This window comes from Rhipicephalus microplus, chromosome 2 (assembly GCF_043290135.1).
Source record: "Rhipicephalus microplus isolate Deutch F79 chromosome 2, USDA_Rmic, whole genome shotgun sequence".
Classification (NCBI taxonomy): domain Eukaryota; kingdom Metazoa; phylum Arthropoda; class Arachnida; order Ixodida; family Ixodidae; genus Rhipicephalus; species Rhipicephalus microplus.
Window position 1 is genome coordinate 120244395 of NC_134701.1, and position 21854 is coordinate 120266248.

General features: G+C 46.1%; 1 protein-coding gene across 1 annotated transcript in view; it reads right to left on the bottom strand.

Moving 5' to 3' along the window:
* Nucleotides 1–807: 807 nt before the first annotated feature.
* The window catches only part of LOC119160722 (alpha-scruin-like), a 51514-nt gene continuing 30467 nt past the window's right edge, over nt 808–21854 (bottom strand). Inside the window, exons 14-15 of the mRNA XM_075886724.1 lie at nt 12937–13151; nt 808–4145 (exon numbers count right to left, since the gene is read on the bottom strand). Coding sequence (XP_075742839.1) covers nt 3931–4145; nt 12937–13151 — 430 coding nt within the window. The 3' untranslated portion in view covers nt 808–3930. The remainder of the gene's footprint in view (nt 4146–12936; nt 13152–21854) is intronic.

Sequence of the window (21854 nt, forward strand, 5' to 3'; positions counted from 1 at the left end):
TGACGTGCCCCAGCTACTGGTCACGTGGTGATGTGGTGGTATCTTGCTTTGGAAAACTGATGGGCTTGTCCACGATAAAGCCGGGAGATTGTCAGTCGGTTTGTGGCAGTCGGAGGCGTTCCACCCATGCGACGGCGCAACTTTCGTCGCACCAGCGCACGTTTCGTTGATGATGTGCACCAGGCCAAATATCTGTACAAAATACAGGAAGGGATTAGATGCGACCCACATGGTGGTGATGCCGCCGTGCCCAGTGCCAGCCCAGTCCTCGGGAGTGCCTTTTATAGCCGAACCAGCAGATGACGTGCCCCAGCTACTGGTCACGTGGTGATGTGGTGGTATCTTGCTTTGGAAAACTGATGGGCTTGTCCACGATAAAGCCGGGAGATTGTCAGTCGGTTTGTGGCAGTCGGAGGCGTTCCACCCATGCGACGGCGCAACTTTCGTCGCACCAGCGCACGTTTCGTTGATGATGTGCACCAGGCCAAATATCTGTACAAAATACAGGAAGGGATTAGATGCGACCCACATGGTGGTGATGCCGCCGTGCCCAGTTCTCTGTCGCTATGAGTGAAAAAGGGTGGTAATTAAAAAAGAAATCTCATAGTAAGCACTATTTTCATGCAATGCCGCGATCACATTTAGCGTTACGCTTATCCAACCATATGGCGGCAACCTTCCGGCGTCATTTCCGCTCCCAGTAGTTTTGGCGAGCGCCACTACGAGTTATGCAGTCAGCACCGAATATTCATGCGTTAAAGGGCCCCTATAAGCTTCCCCTCTAGGATTTCAAAGTGATAGTGATGTGTCTAATAAATGTACTTCAACCACTCAGTAAATTGTTTTAGATGCGGAAGCATCTTATACTCGCGCCTTGTAGTGCGCCGTCCACGCCGTCCGCGCCGTCCGCACCGCTTCTCGAACATTCGACAGCTGCTGCGCGCGCATGCGCCGTCGCGCCGTCGCCCACTCTTCCACCATCTGTGCATCCCTTCCTCCTCTACACACCGCGCGCGCTTCACTCCTCCACCATCTGTGCACCCTTCCTCCTCTACACACCGCGTTCGACATCTACAATTCTCCTGATTCTCCAGTGGACGCGCATGTGGCGTCGCGCTTCGAGAACATTCAACAGCTGACAGTGCATGCGCCGGCGAGCTGTATATATACTCAAGGTCGGCGCTCGCTCGCTCAGTTGCCGCTCGTCGGTTGGTTTGTACGGCGCGTCGACGTCCAAGGTCGCGGTGAAATGAATTCCAACGAATCCACAAACACAATGATCGACGTCCCTTCGACCAGCGCCGCCCTTTCGCATACGTGTGTACGTGTTCACTCATTTAACACCCCCTCCTACAACCACGTTAACCAATTTAGCCATCAACCCAAGTAAGTCGCAATTTAACACCCCATTTCACAACCACGTTAACCACTTTAGCCATCGACCCAAGTAAGTCGCACTTTAACACCCCGTTAACCAATTATATGCTCCGCATCCTCCTCAGTGTTCCCCCGAGGGAAGCTGCGGGCAATTTTTATTTACAGTGAAAGCTGTTACGGGATCAAACCTTGGGTCTATCGCGGCGCCGTGTTCCACTGCTGCCGCCATCGGTGTCCGTAACTACTATAGTGAAATAAGATAAACAAATGCCCCAACCTCCACGAAGGGAATAATGAGGAAATGCAAATGCATTTTTGCGCCGAGAGAGGGCACCATTGTCGTCAGACATTAGCCTTCACTGACTTCTGCCATCGCCTTGAGAGGCGCCCCGCCAGCGAACGGTCAAGAGTGAGGTGCGAGTAGACGGGAGACGGGGAGGCAAGGAGGAGAGAGAGCGAATGGCGAGAGATGGAGCGGCAAAGCACTGCACCTACGCTTTCCTTCACTCTCTCACACTACAAACACCGGTTCCTGGGAGCGAGTATAAGTGCCCATACCCGCAGCTGTTGCAATGGAAGAGAAAGTGAGAGCGGAGTGATAACACCTGCTGATTCGAAGCCACCGCCGTGGACGCCGCGGCCGGATGCCTGACATAGCCAGACTAAGAAATGCATTCGCATTTAAGACCTAGTACGAAGGACACAGTCGGCTCGAACTCGAGTACGCTATGTGCCAGCCCTATATGAGCCACGCAGGAGCTTGGGGCTTGTTCGCAAACTTGGCCTAGGCAGGCTTAATGTCAGGAAAGGAATTGCATTAAGATGAGTAATAAAGTGTTTTAGAACAGCGAAGGAACAACGAGGCGTCAGACAATGCGAATAACGTAACGAGTGGGTCGTCCAACAGCCACCAGTTACACAAGCTTGTCTTTGATCATCCATTAGCTGTGGTACATATCCACTTGAGGCATAACTCCTCATCGTCGCCAGCCTCAGCTTGAACAAATCGTACAAAATTATTTGCACGTGTGTAGCGTATAGAACGCTTATCAGAAGAATGACAAAATATAGCATTGCGAGTGTTGGTCTACTACCAGAAATTAGTAATAATAATCATGCCGTAGTGGGTACACAGCAGGTGTTCTGGCAGCAGTGACCCAATGAGTGTTAGAAAAGGCTCTGAAAGGCCACTCTTCCAGCTTTCGCTGTGACTGTGCTGTGTCTTCCGCGCAGGCCTGGCGTTTTCTTATATTGTATAGCACTACTCCAGAAGTTTAAATTGTGGATTACTACAATGTAATTCATAAAGTTGAAAGTGGCTAGCGTTGGTGAAACTTTCCATATGGCTGTGCGATATGTAGCGTGCTTCAAACCTCCAGCAATTGCACGTGTGAAATGTTTGCGAAATGACTATGCGCTCCTACCTGGTAAGGAAATATGCGCAGCAGCGTATATGCATTTCGTAATGGCTTGCCGGCTGTGAACCATGAAGTCGTGATAATATTCACACCTGCTCACACTCGATGGCAATGTACTCCTGTACCACGCAATATTACTTCGAAGCTGCATTGTGAATCCTGTATAGATGATGTGAGTGTTTGGCAAGCATGAACGTTATTTTACGTGCATTTCCAAGCAGGGAAGTGAGTTTAACTATATATCCAAGCCGAGCAAGGCTTAATAGTAGAATTCCTGCTTGGAACACAAGCAAAGAATGATTCATAGCACAATAATTTCGCAAGGAGTAGAAATGGGAACTAAATTGAAGAGTCATACGAGAGTAATTAGGAGGTAAGGTATTCGAGGAGGAGAATACTAAAGGCATGCAGAACACCGTATAACAAGGGTAAGGGTAAGAGAGTGAGGGTGAGGAAGGTTGAAAGGCCGACGGAAGGTATAGCGTAATTCAATGTAGGCCAGTGCAGAATTAGGGCGAGTTGGAGGTTGCAGAGATGCAGATTATCCAACGGTGAGGAGGAGAGGTTTCGTGTGAAAGTGGGGTAGCTGCGCATGTTGCAGAGCGGCAAGAAGGCGGGCACATGTAGCAGGGCGAGAGCACTTGTTGTGGCGTATGTGATGAGGTCGTAACTCTACATCGCATTCAGCTCCACCACTGAGGAAATCCCTAAGGCTATTGATGCTTAGTGTTAGCGAAGTGAAGTCAGGCATAGCTTCGCAAAAAATTTATTCGGTAACACATATTTGTTCTCACAATCGTTCGCAAAAGTTACGCATTTGGTTAAATGTACCTGATAAAGCGATATAGACCATATTATGCTACTCATATATACGGTATGCCTTTGAACATGTAGATCATATTCGCGCGTATATTCTTGATGTACCAAGCAAGCAACAAAGATTCTCGTGTAATTGCGCTTATTGGTATATCCGCCTTTCCGCTACGAGACAGCGGAGGCCTCTATTTGAGCCCGATAAATTTGTTCTACGAAGAAATGGCACGAGTACGACCTTCTAACTCGCGCGATGACGTAGAATGACAATGGAGTAATGTTAAGCATATAAGAGTCCGAATATAAAAATGCCGCGGCATCACTATTCCGCCAAAGTGTCCGTTATCATGCACGTCAGGGACCTGCTCCTGAACGTAGGTGTGATTGGAGGTATGCATACGGCAGCAATGCCAGTCATCGCTTCGGGGTACTCGGCCGGGAACTTGTACCGGTCGTCCTGCTGCAGGTACACTTCAGGCCGTTTGATTGGCCCATTAAGTACACTGCTCGTGCCACCGATGACATAGATGTTGGTGTCTGTGAGAGAAAGTAAAAAAATAATCTCATTTGAGAGAACTAGTATAGTCAGTGGCCTAGGGTATCGGCGTAAATTCATGGCAAGTCTGACAGCACGGTAATCAGCGGCACGCCCACATATTAGCAACCTGTTGTGCATAAACGTACAACATAAATCGGCTGTAAAAGGAAGAAAATAAAACACATCACGGCTTTTACACGCAGGATATATGAAACATTTAGATTATTTACGCATACAAATATTGTGAAGATTCTTTGCACAGTTAAATCGTCAAACTCAATACGGCATACCATAAATGCTAGTCTGACAGCCGTTTCCTTGCCATATTGTCACGGACGGCCATTTCTGGTGACACCGCGTCACGGCAATTAACGGGCGCCGTACTCCCCGACTGACCGTGAGAAACGGCGGCGCATGAAAGGGAGCCGAGAAGTACAAAATGGGGTGCTCTTCTTAGAACGTTGCCGCCGACAGTTAATCCTTTTGTAACTGTGGCGGCGTCTGCAAGGTCGTAGAAGGCCGCGGTATACCCCGAACAAGGATTAGACTACGAGACTCCCCGGCTGAGAGCTAAATGGTTGACCGTTCCCACGGGGAAAAGCGTGGGAAACGCTCTGGTGGCCAAGCCGTATGACAACAACCCGACAGGTGGTCACTCTCGCTAGTTGATGGCCCTCTCCCAATTAAAAAATGGGTGGGGTCCAAAATATTTTTGGGGCGGAGTCTCCCATCAATTAAACGCGCATGATTGGACCCAGGTAGAGGTCTCTTGTCCCCAAGGAAGAGAGCGAGGAGACACGAGGGGGATTTGAGCGCAGGATTTTGCCCTGCTAGGCAGACTAGTCGCTGACCAACATGGTGTAGAAACAGATCAACAAGCATCTCTTCTAGAAGTTTTAAGTGTGGCTCTGTATCGGCTGGCCACCTAAACTTAGCCATTCGTCTAGTTGTGACGCGATATTAACGTCTGCAACGTAGACATCGGGACTTCGCCTCGAGTTAGCTCAACCTGCTCGAAGTCACCTGCAAGCACTAGCCTCCCGGAGCCACCAGCGTTGCAACACCGCCGACATCGCAGTCGTGCCAGAACTCTCTTCGACTTCTCGCCTCCGATCGTCGGGGACACAACGCTGCCGGTCATCACACGTATGCCTTCACCTGTTTATATCTTCGAACTTTCTCATCCGTCGTTCTATTCTTGTTATTTGTGTAGTTCTTAATAGTTCTCTCTCGTAAGCTGATTTATTGTTTCTGTTATATATTTCTTTAGTTTTATCAAGTGTCGATGTATTTTGTTAGTTGTATTGAAGTGTTGTATTAGATCCCGTGTGCTGCAATATCACTGGAGTAAAGTTTATTTTGTTTTCTCACGTCTCTGATCTCTTCACTGTCTCTGCTTGCGTACGGAACGAACCAACCTGCTGTCATTCCCGTCGCCAACTTCGCGCTGGCGACGCTAGAGTGGCAGCTTGTAACAAAACTGGCGTCCGCGAGACAGGACGTTCCGTACAAGAGTAAGACAGTGAGGGGTGAACGAGAACCGTGCGGACAGCGTGGTGATAAAGCCGCACAGTTGAAGCGGTTGCACCCTGCAATGATTGCGCTGTTTTTATAGTGGCATTATAGTGACAGTTGCAGTATGGAGTGTATGAATTTTGATAAGTGGATCGCGTACGGTAAACAGTTAGGCCTCGAGGACGCCGAACTGAGACAATGGGTTAAGGAGCAGCAGGAACAGGCGCAGGCCAGAGAAAAGCGGGCACTGGCCCGGGAGGAAAAGGAAAGGGAGAGAGAACGCGAAGAAAAGGAGAGAGAGCGCAAAGAAAGGGCGAAAGAACGAGAAGCGGCAAGGGAAGCCGGAGAACGGGAAGTGCAGTTACTGCAATTGAAGATTCGCCTCAGTGAGGGTAGCAGGGTGAGCCGATCCAGCAGTGAGCACGGCGATGCCGGCGAGAAACTGTCATTTGAGCGAGACACATGGTGTCAAGGGCTATTCACGGTTCTGCCTTGCGAGGCAAATGAAGCTGTTGCGTGACTCAGTCAGCAGAACGCGAACAACTACGAGGTAGTTAAGGCAGAGATGTTCCGGACATTCGGAACTTCTGTCTGGACAGAAGAAGAGCAGCTCAGACAAGAGTCTGAAGGAAAGCGCGAAACAGAAAGACAAAAGTCTGAAAGTGAGGGGCGTCGGAAAGCGCTGGACGTTAAAGTGTGGCAGGAAGCACTAGAACCAGAGATCGCGCCAGAAAAGGCCCTGCGTATTCTAGAATGCATCAAGGTAGAGTATGCTGAGAATGAGGCCTTGGCCGGTCTGGAGGTAGAGACGATGTCGAAAGACGCTCCTTGCGTGGTTGAGGAGAGTGCCAGCAGCCCTAATGGGCCCAGTAAGATGCTGGAAACCTCCTTTGTGCCTCAAGAGTACGTTTCGACATCGTCAAATGTAGGCATGATTAGCACAGTGGCGAATCAGAGCGAGGACGCGACGCTTCAGAAATGCAGCGATGCCGTCGGAGAGGGCCCAGTTAATGGCTTCATCAATGTTGACAAAGCTAATTTGGCCCGACAGTCCGTCGTGACACAGAGTTCAAAAATCGTTATCGGGAGGGAAGACCTAGCACCAGCTCCAACAAGCTTCCCAACTTCTGAGGTCCCGAAGAGACATGATGATGACATCGAGAGAAAGGGGGCAAGCAAACATCGCCGAAAACGAAAAAAGCGGAAGCGCAACGCACTGTGTAAGCCTAGGGCAGATCCCACTCCATCTCGAGAAAGGCGAACGGCTAGGCCATTCATCCGTTTCAAGAAACGTCAATGGTGGCGTTCATGGGGGCACAAGCGGCGAGCCAGGTGTAGAGGGGGAAAAGGAGGTGCGTCACCCGAACGAAACGCGCGGTTCATTTCGACGACTTCGGGAAAGCGGCCTTGCCTGAAGGTTCAAAGTCGAAAAGGCACAACGGCTAAGTACTGCGTGGGGGCGACCACAAAGACACTATTACAGAGACTTCCCCCCTGTTTCTGGCGTCCCTTGCACATTCCTGAGGGGAGCCGACCGGAATTCAGAATGAGGCGTGACAGCAGGACACAGCCTGGCGTTCGTGCTATTTGTAACCTCTGGCGTGCTCGAAAGCCGCCGGGAACGCAACCCAATCGTGTGCGATTCAAGCGAATCTAATTGACAAAAGGGGGTGGTTAGTTTGAAGAATTGTTGCACGTGCGTGCCAAGTATGGTTGCTTTGCAGATGCAGACTTCAGTCATAATTTTTGCAAGTTACGTGATGCGGTGCAAGTTGTTCAGAAGGGAAACCGCCGAGCCAAAGGCTGAAAGTAGCCTCGAATTAGTTTAATCATGAGTGCGAAAATTTGCATAAGGTAAAAACCGAGAAAATGTGTCATTTTTCTAGTTGTTTCAAAGGTTTAGTGTGGCATCGTATGCCTCCACTGCCATGGGGATGTGGCATGAATGAGCTTTTGAGGAAGATGTTAGCATAAACCGAATGATATCGTAAATTGATAAGATTGGCGTGACCCGGTACAGTTGTCGTTGCGCGCATTGAGACTTGAGGTCTATGAGCATGTTTTTTTCCTTTTGTCGGTTGTTTTCTGTTTGTATGTACGTATTTCATTGTATAAGAAGTGTATTTTAAGTTATTTTCTTTTTGCGTGGTGCATTGGTTGTTTTTACTTGCTGTAATGCACATTGAAGGATTGCACTACAGTAGAGGAGCGCATCTGTTCCGTTTTGTTTCGTAGTATACATTCGTGCAGTGTATTCTGTATTGATGGCTGCCGTACACGGCTATTTCCTCTTCTTGTTTGTATGGTGCATTGATATTGTTGCGTGTAACTGAAGCTGGTACTCTAACGATTGTTTGTTTTTCCTTTTGTTGGTACTTTGATGCACTCTGCCTATTTATCTTGTGTATGAGAGGGACAGCCCTCATGTTTCCCTTCATGATGGTGTTTTGTTCCTTGTTGTCGAAAAATTCCCCTCCAAGTCAACAAATGTTATGAATAACATTCTGAAAGTGGGGGGCAATGTCACGGACGGCCATTTTTGGCGACACCGCGTCACGGCAATTAACGGGCGCCGTACTCCCCGACTGACCGTGAGAAACGGCGGCGCATAAAAGGGAGCCGAGAAGTGCAAAATGGGGTGCTCTTCTTAGAACGTCGCCGCCGACAGTTAATCCTTTTGTAACTGTGGCGGCGTCTGCAAGGTCGTAGAAGACCGCGGTATACCCCGAACAAGGATTAGACTACGAGACGCCCCGGCTGAGAGCTAAATGGTTGACCGTTCCCACGGGGAAAAGCGTGGGAAACGCTCTGGTGGCCAAGCCGTATGAAAACAACCCGACAGGTGGTCACTCTCGCTAGTTGATGGCCCTCTCCCAATTAAAAAATGGGTAGGGTCCAAAATATTTTTGGGGCGGAGTTTCCCATCAATTAAACGCGCATGATTGGACCCAGGTAGAGGTCTCTTGTCCCCAAGGAAGAGAGCGAGGAGACACGAGGGGGATTTAAGCGCAGGATTTTGCCCTGCTAGGCAGACTAGTCGCTGATCAACATGGTGTAGAAACAGATCAACAAGCATCTCTTCTAGAAGTTTTTAGTGTGGCTCTGTATCGGCTGGCCACCTAAACTTAGCCGTTCGTCTAGTTGTGACGCGATATTAACGTCTGCAACGTAGACATCGGGACTTCGCCTCGAGTTAGCTCAACCTGCTCGAAGTCACCTGCAAGCACTAGCCTCCCGGAGCCACCAGCGTTGCAACACCGCCGACATCGCAGTCGTGCCAGAACTTTCTTCGACTTCTCGCATCCGATCGTCGGGGACACAACGCTGCCGGTCATCGCACGTATGCCTTCACCTGTTTATATCTTCGAACTTTCTCATCCGTCGTTCTATTCTTGTTATTTGTGTAGTTTGTAATAGTTCTCTCTCGTAAGCTGATTTATTGTTTCTGTTATATATTTCTTTAGTTGTATCAAGTGTCGATGTATTTTGTTAGTTGTATTGAAGTGTTGTATTAGATCCCGTGTGCTGCAATATCACTAGAGTAAAGTTTGTTTTGTTTTCTCACGTCTCTGATCTCTTCACTGTCTCTGCTTGCGTACGGAACGAACCAACCTGCTGTCATTCCCGTCGCCAACTTCGCGCTGGCGACGCTAGAGTGGCAGCTTGTAACACATATCGATATACATTTATAGGTTTTGTGAAGAATGGTTTTAAAATACTTCTAAAAGTATCCATGTATTAGCTGTAGTCTTAATTACTGAGAATGCTAGCAGCGTCACGTTGGGTGAAAGAGAGCTGTGGATTTTTTTTCATCTTCAGCGAACATAAGCACAGGCCTCAACAATTTGCGGCTGCCTCCGCCATGCAGCCGTTCAACAAACAGTACCGACTGGACAGCTGAACTGACTGAACAACTGGACGCGCACATTCTGCGAGGATTGTGTGTGACTGAAATTCGGAAGCATGGGAAAGAGTTGCTATCGTAATTAAGCGGTAAAAAAAATCGTATTCATGGGAGTAGGTATACCATTCGATGGAATTACGGGAACCTGCTACAAATGGGAGTCTCGAGATGCCATGAGTCAACATTAGGAGAAGAAGGATACAGTATCATTCTTGAAACTCCTTTACACTAGTAGAGGTCAAACTAGTAGAGCTCAAATATTTTAAATAGTGCCGAAAACACGAAGAAATAAACAAATACAGCATCTACACGAGGTGAATGATGATGAGTGGGCGAAGCTCCTGAATTGCATCGGTAAACCGTGAATCGTCCGTGAATTTTCCCATTCGACCATGACAAACACTGTATAAAATTACGCAATGTCCAAAAAATGAATGATGAAGAAGTAGCTTGCTCCGTCCGTCCGCCTGCCCATCCGTCTGTGCACTCATCTATCTGGCCATCTGCCTCTCTGTGCGTATGTGTGTCTGTCCGTCAGTCCATTCGTAAACCTGTTCATTCAATCGTCTCCATTATTACTAAAACAAGCGTCTCCTACGCACTGGAGTAGTGCGAGCGCTGCAGCGCTATCTAGTGAGTGCTTCGAATACTAGGGGGGCTACGATGGACGACAATAGACTGACCTACAGCGTAAAAACATTGCCTCTTTGAAAACTTCAGTCTTTTTCATCGTCAAACCGCCAAACTCACGACTATCATTCGGTCGATAGTCGAGTATGTACAGTATGTGAGTTTCATGTGATATGAAAAAGAAATAGTTTTGAAAGTTGCGCTAGCTGGTACGGATGCATTTCACAGAAAAAAAATTTTTACATCTCACAGAAAAAGAGTTCGCATATGTTATAAGCACATTTACCGTGAAGTGATATCCCATGTAACTTTCTGCAACACTTCTGGACAAAGTTGATACGCTTCTTTTCTGAAGTTCTTGTGTTTTTAAATTTAACTTTCAGTTACGAGTCAGCACTGGTTTGTGTCCTTTCTGTCTTCCGTCTTCATTTTTTCGCGCTGTAAACAAAAAGTCACAGCTTTGCCGCAAAGGTGATGCAATGAACGTAACATCAATGAATCGGAAGGTAACGCGCAGAATGGTGGGCAGAGTTAAATGCGTCCCCCGTTTGTCATGCACATATGACGCCTGAAACGTACTCAGAGCTACAGATGCACGCGAATAATTGTCTCAGTTGCTACTTAACTGCATCTGAAAAGCAAGCACTTTCCACAAACGGAGACTGCAGTGATTGCAGTAACATTTGTGCTCCCAGTAACTACAACAGAATCATTCCAGGTAAAGCCCGAGACCAGCCAAGACACGTGATTTTCCCGTCGTCCCCACCGCGAGACACGGATGTGCGAGGGAGCATCGCTCCCTTCCTTTAAGCAGGGCAAAGTACGCGGGGAAGATCAGAGTGCGTGCCGCCACGTGATGTGGCGACGCTTGCGCATTGCGCCATCTTGCTGGTAATTCTAAAAACACGATAATTACTCCCGAAATACCCATGAGCAGCGGTAAGTAGTGGATATAAATTGCTTGTCGTTTGAACGGTGAAGGACGAGCTCCATGGTAGTTCAGTGGTTAGCGCCTCACACTCGCGATTCAGAGCACAGAATTTCTCACAATCACAACTATAGGGAAATACGGCGCTAGTGAGCTGCTGGTTGCAAGCGAATGAACGGATACGTGAGGTTCGAACGTGATTCGGATTTATATATCTCGAAGACGCGTTTGCGTTCACGTTAAAATGATTGATTTCTTACTAAGAAAGCACGTAATAAGCAATTTATGTTTGCCATTGCATAAATACTTGTTGTATTTAACACAAGAACCTTTTACGTTGACGCACAATTTTACGAAGGGTAAGAAGAAACCAATGGCCAGTAAACTTGGCAGACAGACGACGCAGTGAGCGTTCCCGCCACCACGTTTATATCGCTTGTTTGTTTCCTTCGCCGTTTGGCTGTGCCGTCAAGGTGAGGGGACTTTTCTTTTATAATACGCGTGAATGTGATCCGCTTATAAACATTTTGCTTCAGAGAAGCTTTCTTTGCGCAGTCGTATTCGCTTTTGAGCCGAAGCCTCGCTCATTATCAGCCAACACAAGGCTCGTAGACACATATACTGTCATTCCCAGTGCAGCAACATCGCTCTTTAAGAACCTTGCATAGATCGTGGCGCCAAACTTCCCTGTAGATATTAGTGAAAAACCCTACGAGAACCCAAGTTCGATTCCGCACGCCAGTGTCTTTTCTGGGTTTTCTAAATGCGAAGCATTTCTTACTGCACTTCGGCGACTTTGAGCGTATCTATCTATCTATCTATCTATCTATCTATCTATCTATCTATCTATCTATCTATCTATCTATCTATCTATCTATCTATCTATCTATCTATCTATCTATCTATCTATCTATCTATCTATCTATCTATCTATCTATCTATCTATCTATCTATCTATCTATCTATCTATCTATCTATCTATCTGTCTATCTATCTATCTATCTATCTATCTATCTATCTATCTATCTATTTATCTATCTATCTATCTATCTATCTATCTATCTATCTATCTATCTATCTATCTATCTATCTATCTATCTATCTATCTATCTATCTATCCATCTATCCATCTATCCATCTATCTATCTATCTATCTATCTATCTATCTATCTATCTATCTATCTATCTATCTATCTATCGCCTAAGACTTTTAGCTCTCCTGGCCATTTCGATTCCCACTGTACGTGGGATCTTCCATTTTTTCCCTTCTTGCATTTTCGTATAAATACGTATACATATACGGTATGTGACACCGACGCCGGCGGCACAATCCAGCCGAGAGTGTCCACATAATTGCTATCGCAATAAAAAGGCATAGGAGAAAGATTTTGAAGTTGTTTGAAGTCCGGTTTGGGTGTATAGGAGGTAGAAATACGTTTGAATTTCTCTCTCTGTCTCTTGAAGGCTTGAATAGAAGACCTTTCTTCGAATAACGCTACTAAAACGTCAGCGACTAAACAAAACGCTGCCCTTGTCATTGTTACCAGCAAACTACCCGACCTCATGCTGGTATCTGTTAAAAGTAATAACAGAACCCAGTTTTGTTAGGAGGCGCCACTTACGGGAACGTAACTGTTCGTGTCTGCGAGTAAAAGAGACTAAGTGCTATCCCACGTTCGTTTATAAAAATGGACCAATGTACTGAATAAATAATCACGCACTTCAATAATTGCGAATCGTTTTGGTGCTCAAACAAATTTGAGACCAGTACTTAAAACAATAAACCATTGAAGCAAATATTTTGGCCACTCACCAGCTACGGCCACAGCTGCGGCGTGCCTCGAGTGGGTTGTACAACCCATGTGCAGCCATGCGCTAGTTTCGAGAACGTCCACGTCTCGCAGGCTCACCAGGTTGAGTCCAGGCTCCGAGTTGTCGTAGCACCCGCCTATCAGCCATAGTTTGTCGCCGAGTGAAGCGGCCGCGGGAAAAGCGCGTGGTTTTGGGAGCGGTGGACCCTCGGACCATCTGCACGAGTACCGAAGGCAAATAAACACAGCTGCACACTCTTAAAAAGGAGGCAGTGCTACTTACTAACTTTGAGGTAGTAAATTGTTGGCACAACATTCACTACCTAAGTAGTAACTGTAGGTAGTAGACCACAGACATTTACTACCTCTGGTTGCTTCTGAGATAGTAAACGTATGTGATCTACTACCTGTAGTTATTACTTAGCTAGTGAATGTTGCGACAACAATTGACTACCTCAATGTTTTGTACGTGGACGTGAGGCAGGGTTGGAGGGAGACGAGGAGGAAGAAGAGGTTAGAAATAAAGAAGATGGCTGACACCCCAGCCTAGTAATGTGTATAATTACAAATTGGCGCAGCCGCGTTTACTTTCTGTGCGGACATTCAAGATGTGGGTGGACTTCACCATTGGAGCAAATCAACGCGGTGGCATCCGGATCTTGACCGCAACGCCTCAAGATGAAGAGGAACTAGCTCTTCCGGAAGCAGTAAGCACTGACGCATTTGTTTCCTATATAAGCACTAAAATGAAGCTCACTCCAGACCATTTACTTGCTAAAAGAACTGTGAGGATCAACATGAAACTTCAGGATTATGAGAATTTCGTGCTGACTCCAGTTAGAAACGACTCGAAGCCTGCTACCGCTGCTTCGCCCGACAGTGTCGTCGAGCTGGTCAACAAGTTTCTTGAACTGCACCAAGAACAAAATAGGCAGCAAAATGATTTATTGCGCTTGCTTGTAAACGCGACGGAAAAATTAAGCAGACCGAGTCACGAACAAGTGAAGCCAGATATGTTTGACGGAGAGTCCAGTAGTCCCGAGTCCTGGCTCACGTTTTACGAGTATGCATGCAATGAAAACTACTGGCACAGCGACGAAGATAAAGTGAAAAACATGCGACTATTCCTATCGGGCATAGCAAAGAGTTGGTACGAATGGCGTCTCAACGCTCACAGCAACAAACCATGGACAGAGTGGAAAGCAAGCTTTCTGAGCTCCTTCAGCGAGAACAAGGTGTTGCTATGCGACAAAGCAATCACGTTCAAATACAGGTCTGGATCTGCACTCAGCTATTTTTATGAGAAAAGGCGCTTGCTACAGCTGGCGGACTCATATTTGCCTGAGACGTCTGTGGTTCCGCTTATCATTCATGGTTTACGTTCGGACCTCCAGAAGCAAATACAAACGCCAGGACCCAAGACGGTCGAAGAACTTCTGCAGAGAATGCGAAACCTCTACTTCCAGGACCTAAGAACCCAGCGTCAACCCATGACACCTGCTGCAAGGAATACCGGGGCCACACCAGCTGAGGAACGACGCCCGCTTGCAAGCTGGAGACCTACTGCAACACCCATATCCTTTGTCAATGCAAAATTGTTGTGGGAGGGAACTGAAGAACTTAAGTTCCATAACGGAAAGTTCACAGTCCCAGAAACAATGGTGCCTCGAATTTTGGAGCTCTATCACGACTCCCCGCACTCAGGTGGACATGATGGCTTTTGGAGGACATATTACAAGATTCGTCAGCGTTTCCAGTGGAAACACATAAAAGAGGACGTTCAACGGTATGCTCAGTCTTGTCATCAATGTCAAGTTCACAAAGCCAAGTACCTTCAGAGAACAGACGAGATGGTTTTGCCTCAACATTTCGACGTACCATTTGAAGTCATTCATCTGGATTTCGCAGAGCTCTAGAAGAAGGCTGCAGGAGTAAGAAGAACGCAGTCTTTTCTAGTGGCAGTAGACCAGTGCACAAGAATAGTGGCTGCACGGCCGGGAAGGGAAGACGCAAATAATGTGATCACTCTTTTGAGTCGAGAGATGTTCAAGAATACAAAAATAGTAATATCAGACAACGGGCCAGTGTTTCTCAGTCAGCGTTTGCAAGATTGGGCGAAGGAACAGGGAGTTGTATTGCGACGCTGCGCTCCGTACCATCCTGCAGGAAATGGCATGGCTGAAAGAATCATTCGGGATTTGAAGCAGTTCATTTCAATGTATCCAGGTTTTCAGGGTGGATGGAAGTGCTGCTTGGAGGCAGCTGTCGCTCATCACAATCGGTCGCACACTGCGAGCATCGGCTGTAGTCCATATTTTGCAGCTTTCGGAAAGGTACCAGTGCTTCCTGGTGATCATGAACTTTGCATTGCAGACCACCTGCAATTGTGCGAAAAACGAAAACATTCGAAAGCCTACCAGCGATACCGGGAAGGTATGAAGAGGAACTATGACCGTCGCCACAACACGCGGATACCTCAGATACAACTGAACGATCTGGTGCTTGTCAGAAAAGGCCTTCCCGCCACAAAGCAGGTGTACATGGGACCTTATCACGTGGTGCAGATCGCAGTGCAACATGGCGTTCTCAAAAGGCTCGGTTACACCAACGATGATGGTGTGCTGGAGTTTGTGACCATTGGAAATGTTTTCAAGTATCACCCCAGGAGGGATGAGTCTTCAAAGAGGGGGAGTGTACGTAGACGTGAGGCAGGGTTGGAGGGAGACGAGGAGGAAGAAGAGGTTAGAAATAAAGAAGATGGCTGACACCCCAGCCTAGTACTGTGTATTATTACATGTTTGTAAGTAGCACTGCCTTTTTTTAAGAGCGTAGAGCTGCTAAGGCTTTCGTGGCTCGGCACCCGTTTTCGGCACATCAAGATGGTGTGACGCTTCGAAAGTTGTCTATGGAGTAGCTCGCTTTTGTCACTCTATCTCCCCCCCCCCTTTTGCTGCCTAGGCCACATAGTTTTTCAGCTCCTATAAGCTTCCTGGTTTTACCACGTCATGTACATATTTGCTGTGCTTGTCTCAATAAACGCACATTGCTTGGCCCCCTATATACCACGACTGTCAAAATCGACGTTTTGACGTCAATCGAAGGGTAGCGTATTCGCACCTAGTTTATTATTCAGCTGCCACCTAACACCAAGGTGCCAAGTTTGAAACAAACTCATTTCTTCTAATGAATTCTTAAAACCGATGTGGCTTAATATAATCTGATGTTGAACGTTCCAAAACCACTGAACAATTATGAGGAACGCTGTAGTGGAAGGCTCCGAAAATTTCGACCAGCTGGTGCTTTTTAAGGTGCCCCCAAATCTGAGAACACGTGCCTACTGCATTTTCGTCTGCCTCGAAAATGCAGCCGCCACAGCCGGGATCCGATCCCGTGACCTGTGGGTCAGCAAACAAGTGCATTAGTCACTAGACCACCGTCATGGGAGCTAAGCTTTAGAATCGAAAATATAATCTCTACCACGGAGCCAAAGCCAACACAGTGAATAAGCACTTAGCATCGGCATTCTTTATTTCGATGATATCAACCTAGCCACTTGTTACTTTACCAGGAAAGAAATCGTATTAGAACTCCTCACGAAATCTTCTTGCCATGTATTTTTGGTGACATTTTTCGTGGCCTGGCCACCTTCAAACAGACGCACCAGTGCTTTTGCTTGAAGGAACTGTTCAGTGCCTTTGCTGTGCTTCGCTTCAGAAAATTAGGGTCATCACGCTTTTCGATACGTGTAATGTGCTTCGATCACATTTATTGTACACAGAAAATCAATGCATCACGAGCTGCAATGCATCACCAGCGGGCAAATTTTTAAATCTCTTTCTACCTTCTGAATTTACTGGTTAAGCATTGTCTTAGATGTGGCGGCCAGACATTCCAAAAAAGAAGTCACCTGTTGTGCCTAATTTGTAAAACAACGCCCCATATTTAGTTTCATATTGATAGAATAACCTTTCCGGCTAGATGCGCTTACATTATGGAGAGTTTTGCATAAATTATTTTGAATATACTACTAAACACGTAGATATCAAACTTAAGAAATACGGGAATAAGTATAATACGTCGCCTCATTCTATATAGAATTTTTAAACAAGTTACCGCATTTTTGGTGCGAATTTCGGTGCCCAAGGTTGCCTCACGAAACTGCTATACGGGAAGACAACAAAGGCGGCTTCACAGCACAGCATAATTTTATTCCCCCCTCTCTCTCTATATATATATATATATATATATATATATATATATATATATATATATATATATATATATATATATATATATATATATATATATATATATATATATATATATATATATATATTTATTTATTTATTTATATACACGTTCGCCTGGAGCCCAACGCCGAAATCCTCCCTACAACGACGAAGGCCTGCCGGACATAACTACAACCTGCGCACCTCATCAGTGCCATCCCCGCACCCAAAAGAAGATTGACTTCTGAAATGTAAGTCCAGCTCATCGCTTCCCAGTTGCAGTGCCACTTTCCTTAAAGTGCGAAAATTTGCCGACAAACGAATTAGACATGAAATGCATAAATCAACATTGCAAGTGTACCTTCGTGCTAGAATAGCTCCCAAGGGTATGACACTCTCCCTCACACCAGCCGCTACATATCTAGATGAAAGCGACCAAATAACATGAAAAATTGTCCTCCTTGAGGCATCTCTTAAATTAACAGAAATCGCTCTGAATCACAGTGATAAGCACGTAATGAAACTGGTCGCTATGACCAACACCATTCTCCACCACAACACTTTATCGAACGAAGAAATCACCCAATTAACAGAATTTGAACAGAATAAATACCAAGCCATCATGACCACAAAAATTCATTAACTCAAAAGAGACCATGTGCCCAAAACCTGATATAGTTCCCTGATATAGTTCCTTATCACTACAACACCACCACCCAGGAAAACACTAACGGTACAAACGAGCGCCCATCTAGGAACACACCCTGTGACACTGTGGTTGTAAACTTATCAGACGCGAGCTTGTCACCTGATGAAGAAAAACTGCTAAGGGACTAAGCTTCTGCCCGACCACAAAATTTTTTGATGAATTCCACTTGCTCCGAGACCTCAACAACATCGCTCGAAGCTTAAGGTTGCGCGGACAGGCCTTCTAACCACGAAACAATTCACCGTCGTAAATCAAATGATTGGACAACGAACAGTAATCGAGACAAGTGCTTGGACCTTTATATTACCGCAGTACAGAAAGATATAGTACACGAATACCACAGACAGAAAGGAAACCGAGAAAACTTGACAAAATCTGAAAAAATAAGTATGAGAAATTTGGCATCTAGGAGAGACATAACAATAAAACCCGCTGACAAATGAGGAGCAATTGTAGTCCTTAATACAACCAACTACTTACAAGAAGCATACCGCCAACTAGAAGACTCAAGATTTTACGAATGCCTCCCAGGTGATCCGACAGACGAATACAAACGCATTGTATCAACAGAACTAAAGAAACTGTTGGATGCAGAAAAGATAACCAACACTGACCACAAACTGATGCGAGCAGAATACCCTCGTCCAGGTCGCTTCTACATCCTCCCAAAAATTCATAAGTCGACCAATCATATCAGGCATGGGTACAATAACCAAACCCATATCAGGGTACGTGGACAAACTACTAAGCCACATTCCATGCACCCTCGTGTCGTATATAAAAGACACCATACATTTTCTTCGAGACATTGCAGATCTGTGTGTGCCGAAAAACTCGTACTTGGTTGCTCTTGATGTCTCTTCATTGTATACAAATATTCCTCACGATGACGGCATAGCTGCATTACAAAACGTGTACACAAACCATAGACAATCAACGCCCCAGATTTCTCTGCCATCGCAACTTTGACGAGGATGGTCCTCGAAATAAATTCATTTGAGTTTAACCAAGAGTATTTTCGACAAATCAGCGGGACCGCTATGGGCACCAAAATGGCACCTAATTATGCCAACATATTTATGGGAAAGCTAGAATCTGAGTTTCTTGCACAAAGTTCCTTGAAACCAATGTTATACAGAAGATACATGGACGACATCTTTCTTATTTGGACCCACAGCGATGACGAACTTCTCAGCTTTATCGACACTTACAAAGCTGTACATCCAAACATACACTTCACACACACATACTCGCAAGTAACCGTAAATTTTCTTGATGCTACCATAACGATAGAAGAAGAGAAGCTCTCTACAACCCTATATCGCAAATCAACGGGTCGACAACAATACCTCCATTACCAAAGCGATCACTCACGCCACTGTAAAAACAGTATTCCATACAGCCAGGCTCACCGGTTTAAGCGAATCTGCTCTAGAGACGATGACTTTGACCTGAGCTCACAGAGACTGAAACTTATGCTCGAAAAACGAAAACACCCCCCACATGTAATTAATGACGCCGTTCAAAAAGCGAAAAAACTAAAGCGTGAAGACTTACTTATGAAGCGACCACCGCAAGAAGACCCACAACGAACAAACCTCTGCTTGACTTACAGCACAAACTTCCCCAACGTAAACAAAATCCTTAAACGACATTACAACATTCTGGAACAAAGTGAACGTCTGAAACGGGCATTCCCATCCGCTCCAGGCGTTGTTTACCGACGACCACGTAACCTCAAAGACACACTTGTCCACTCTCAAACTAACGCATCACCCCCCAATAGTTCATGCCGACCTTGTTTAAAGCCACGATGTCTTGTATGTAAGGCGATGCGAGAAACACACAAAGCAACCAGCACACAATCCAAGTTTTCGATTAACATACGAGGAAACCTAACATGCGATTCCTCTAATGTGGTATACCTACTCGAATGCAACGTGTGTGCCATGCAGTACATCGGACAAACAGAAACACCATTTAGGATTCGTTCAATAATCACAGAGCCCATGTGAAATCAGCCCCAAGCCTACCTCTATCAAAACATCTCAATCTTCCCGACCATGCTATCGAAAAACTGTCAGTAACGCTCTTAGAGACGGGATTTAAATCAAATCGAGAACGTGAACAACGTGAGTCATACCTTATCCACTGATTTAAGACCCTCGTTAGAGGAAAAAATGAGAATCCTGGTACACTTGCAGCAATTAAAGCATTAGAAAACAATAGCGGCAATAATGAAAATAGTAACTGAGTTCACGGCGCTGCAGCTGTGAAGGGCACTGGACAACTCAAAACAATTCCAAGTGTAACTACTCTTCCTAAGTGCAGCTGTCGTCTGTTTTCTGTTTTATTTTACTACCCAATCAATTGTGCCATGCATGACATGCCCAACAGCAACCCTGTGCACAGTCGGGAGGCCCCCACTGCACGCGTAATCCAGAAGCGGGCAAGGAATTCGTATTGCGCCCGCTTACCAGCCTCTGCCGCACTACGCGGCACCCCTCTTTCTACGACGAAATGTTGACAGGGCGCCGAGTAGTTAAAGGCTTAAAACTTCCTAAAATGCCCACTTACCAGCCTCTGCCGCAATACATGTACCCCTTTTTCTTCGATGAAATGTTGACAGGGCTACGAGTAGTTAAATGCTTAGAACTTCCTAAAAAAGCTCTTTTTTGCCCTACACCGAACCGCCAGTGCCAGGAGGCACTGGGGAGAAAGAGGAGAGAGATGAAGGGGGAAGTGGAAGGAAGAGTGGAAGGGGAGCGCCCGAGGATAGTCCACCTTATATTCTTTTTTCTTTTTTTCTTTTTTCTGTCTTTTCCTTTTTCCTTTCCCTCTGATTTGAGATTGTATAAAGCTGAGCGCCAACAAACTGTACCTTTAATCCTGATGAAGGCCAGACTCTAGGCCGAAACGTCGAATTAAACCACGTTGTGACCGCTCACGGAGGATCTACTGGACTATATATATATATATATATATATATATATATATATATATATATATATATATATATATATATATATATATATATATATATATATATATATATATTAATATATTTATATATATATGTAACGTAAGAAGGTAGCGATGGTTAGGAGTTAGAAGTAGAAGCTGAGAAGGAAGAAGTGAGAATGGAATAAACAAGGCGTATAAGCCAGGCCACGTCTCCCATCCATCATAGCGTTACACGAGTGGACAGGATGAAGACCTCCCAGCCACTTCATCAGTGTCTCATCACCGACGCAGTTCTCCACAAGACGCCCTGACCATACAACGACTACGGAATGATCTCCTGGCCGCGCACAGCGACCAGCACAATGACAGAATCATCGACCGACCTTCCCATACCCAAGTACACTGGAGCAGCGGTCGATGGACCTGTACAGAACTGGTTCGACCTGTTCAAGCTCCACGCAACCGCTGCACCATGGTCCGAACGGGAGATGGTCGCCAAATTTACCGACTACATCTCCGGTGAGGCCTCCAAATTCTACCTCACCCATATATTTCAAAACGACGAGTCATGGGAACAGATAAAACAAGAGGTGATCATTTGGTTTAAAGAATACTATGACGACTACGCCGAAGACTTGCTTGTAACCCACCATCCACAGAAATCCGCACTCGGTCGTCACAGTTGAAAGGAGCCTTCACGCATTGACCAACCTCCTGCTTTTCCGTCGCGTGGATATTCGGTCGCTCACAGTGCCCACCTCGCATCTCACGCGTTCACTATGGTCGGAATAGAGCGGAGAAGCTCCGAGCAAACTCAGTCAAGCGCGTCACCTACAGTTCAGTTTCATGCGCCAGAAGAACTCGCATCGTTCGTTCCACAGATAGGCAGTCATTCCCAATTAAAATATGACCAAACCGATCCTTTCGCAGTGTCGCCGTCGAGTTCCCAGCCCCCTGAGAGCCCAACTCACGCAGGAGGCTCGAAAGGATAAACTCTCAGGCACTGCCCTGTACCAAA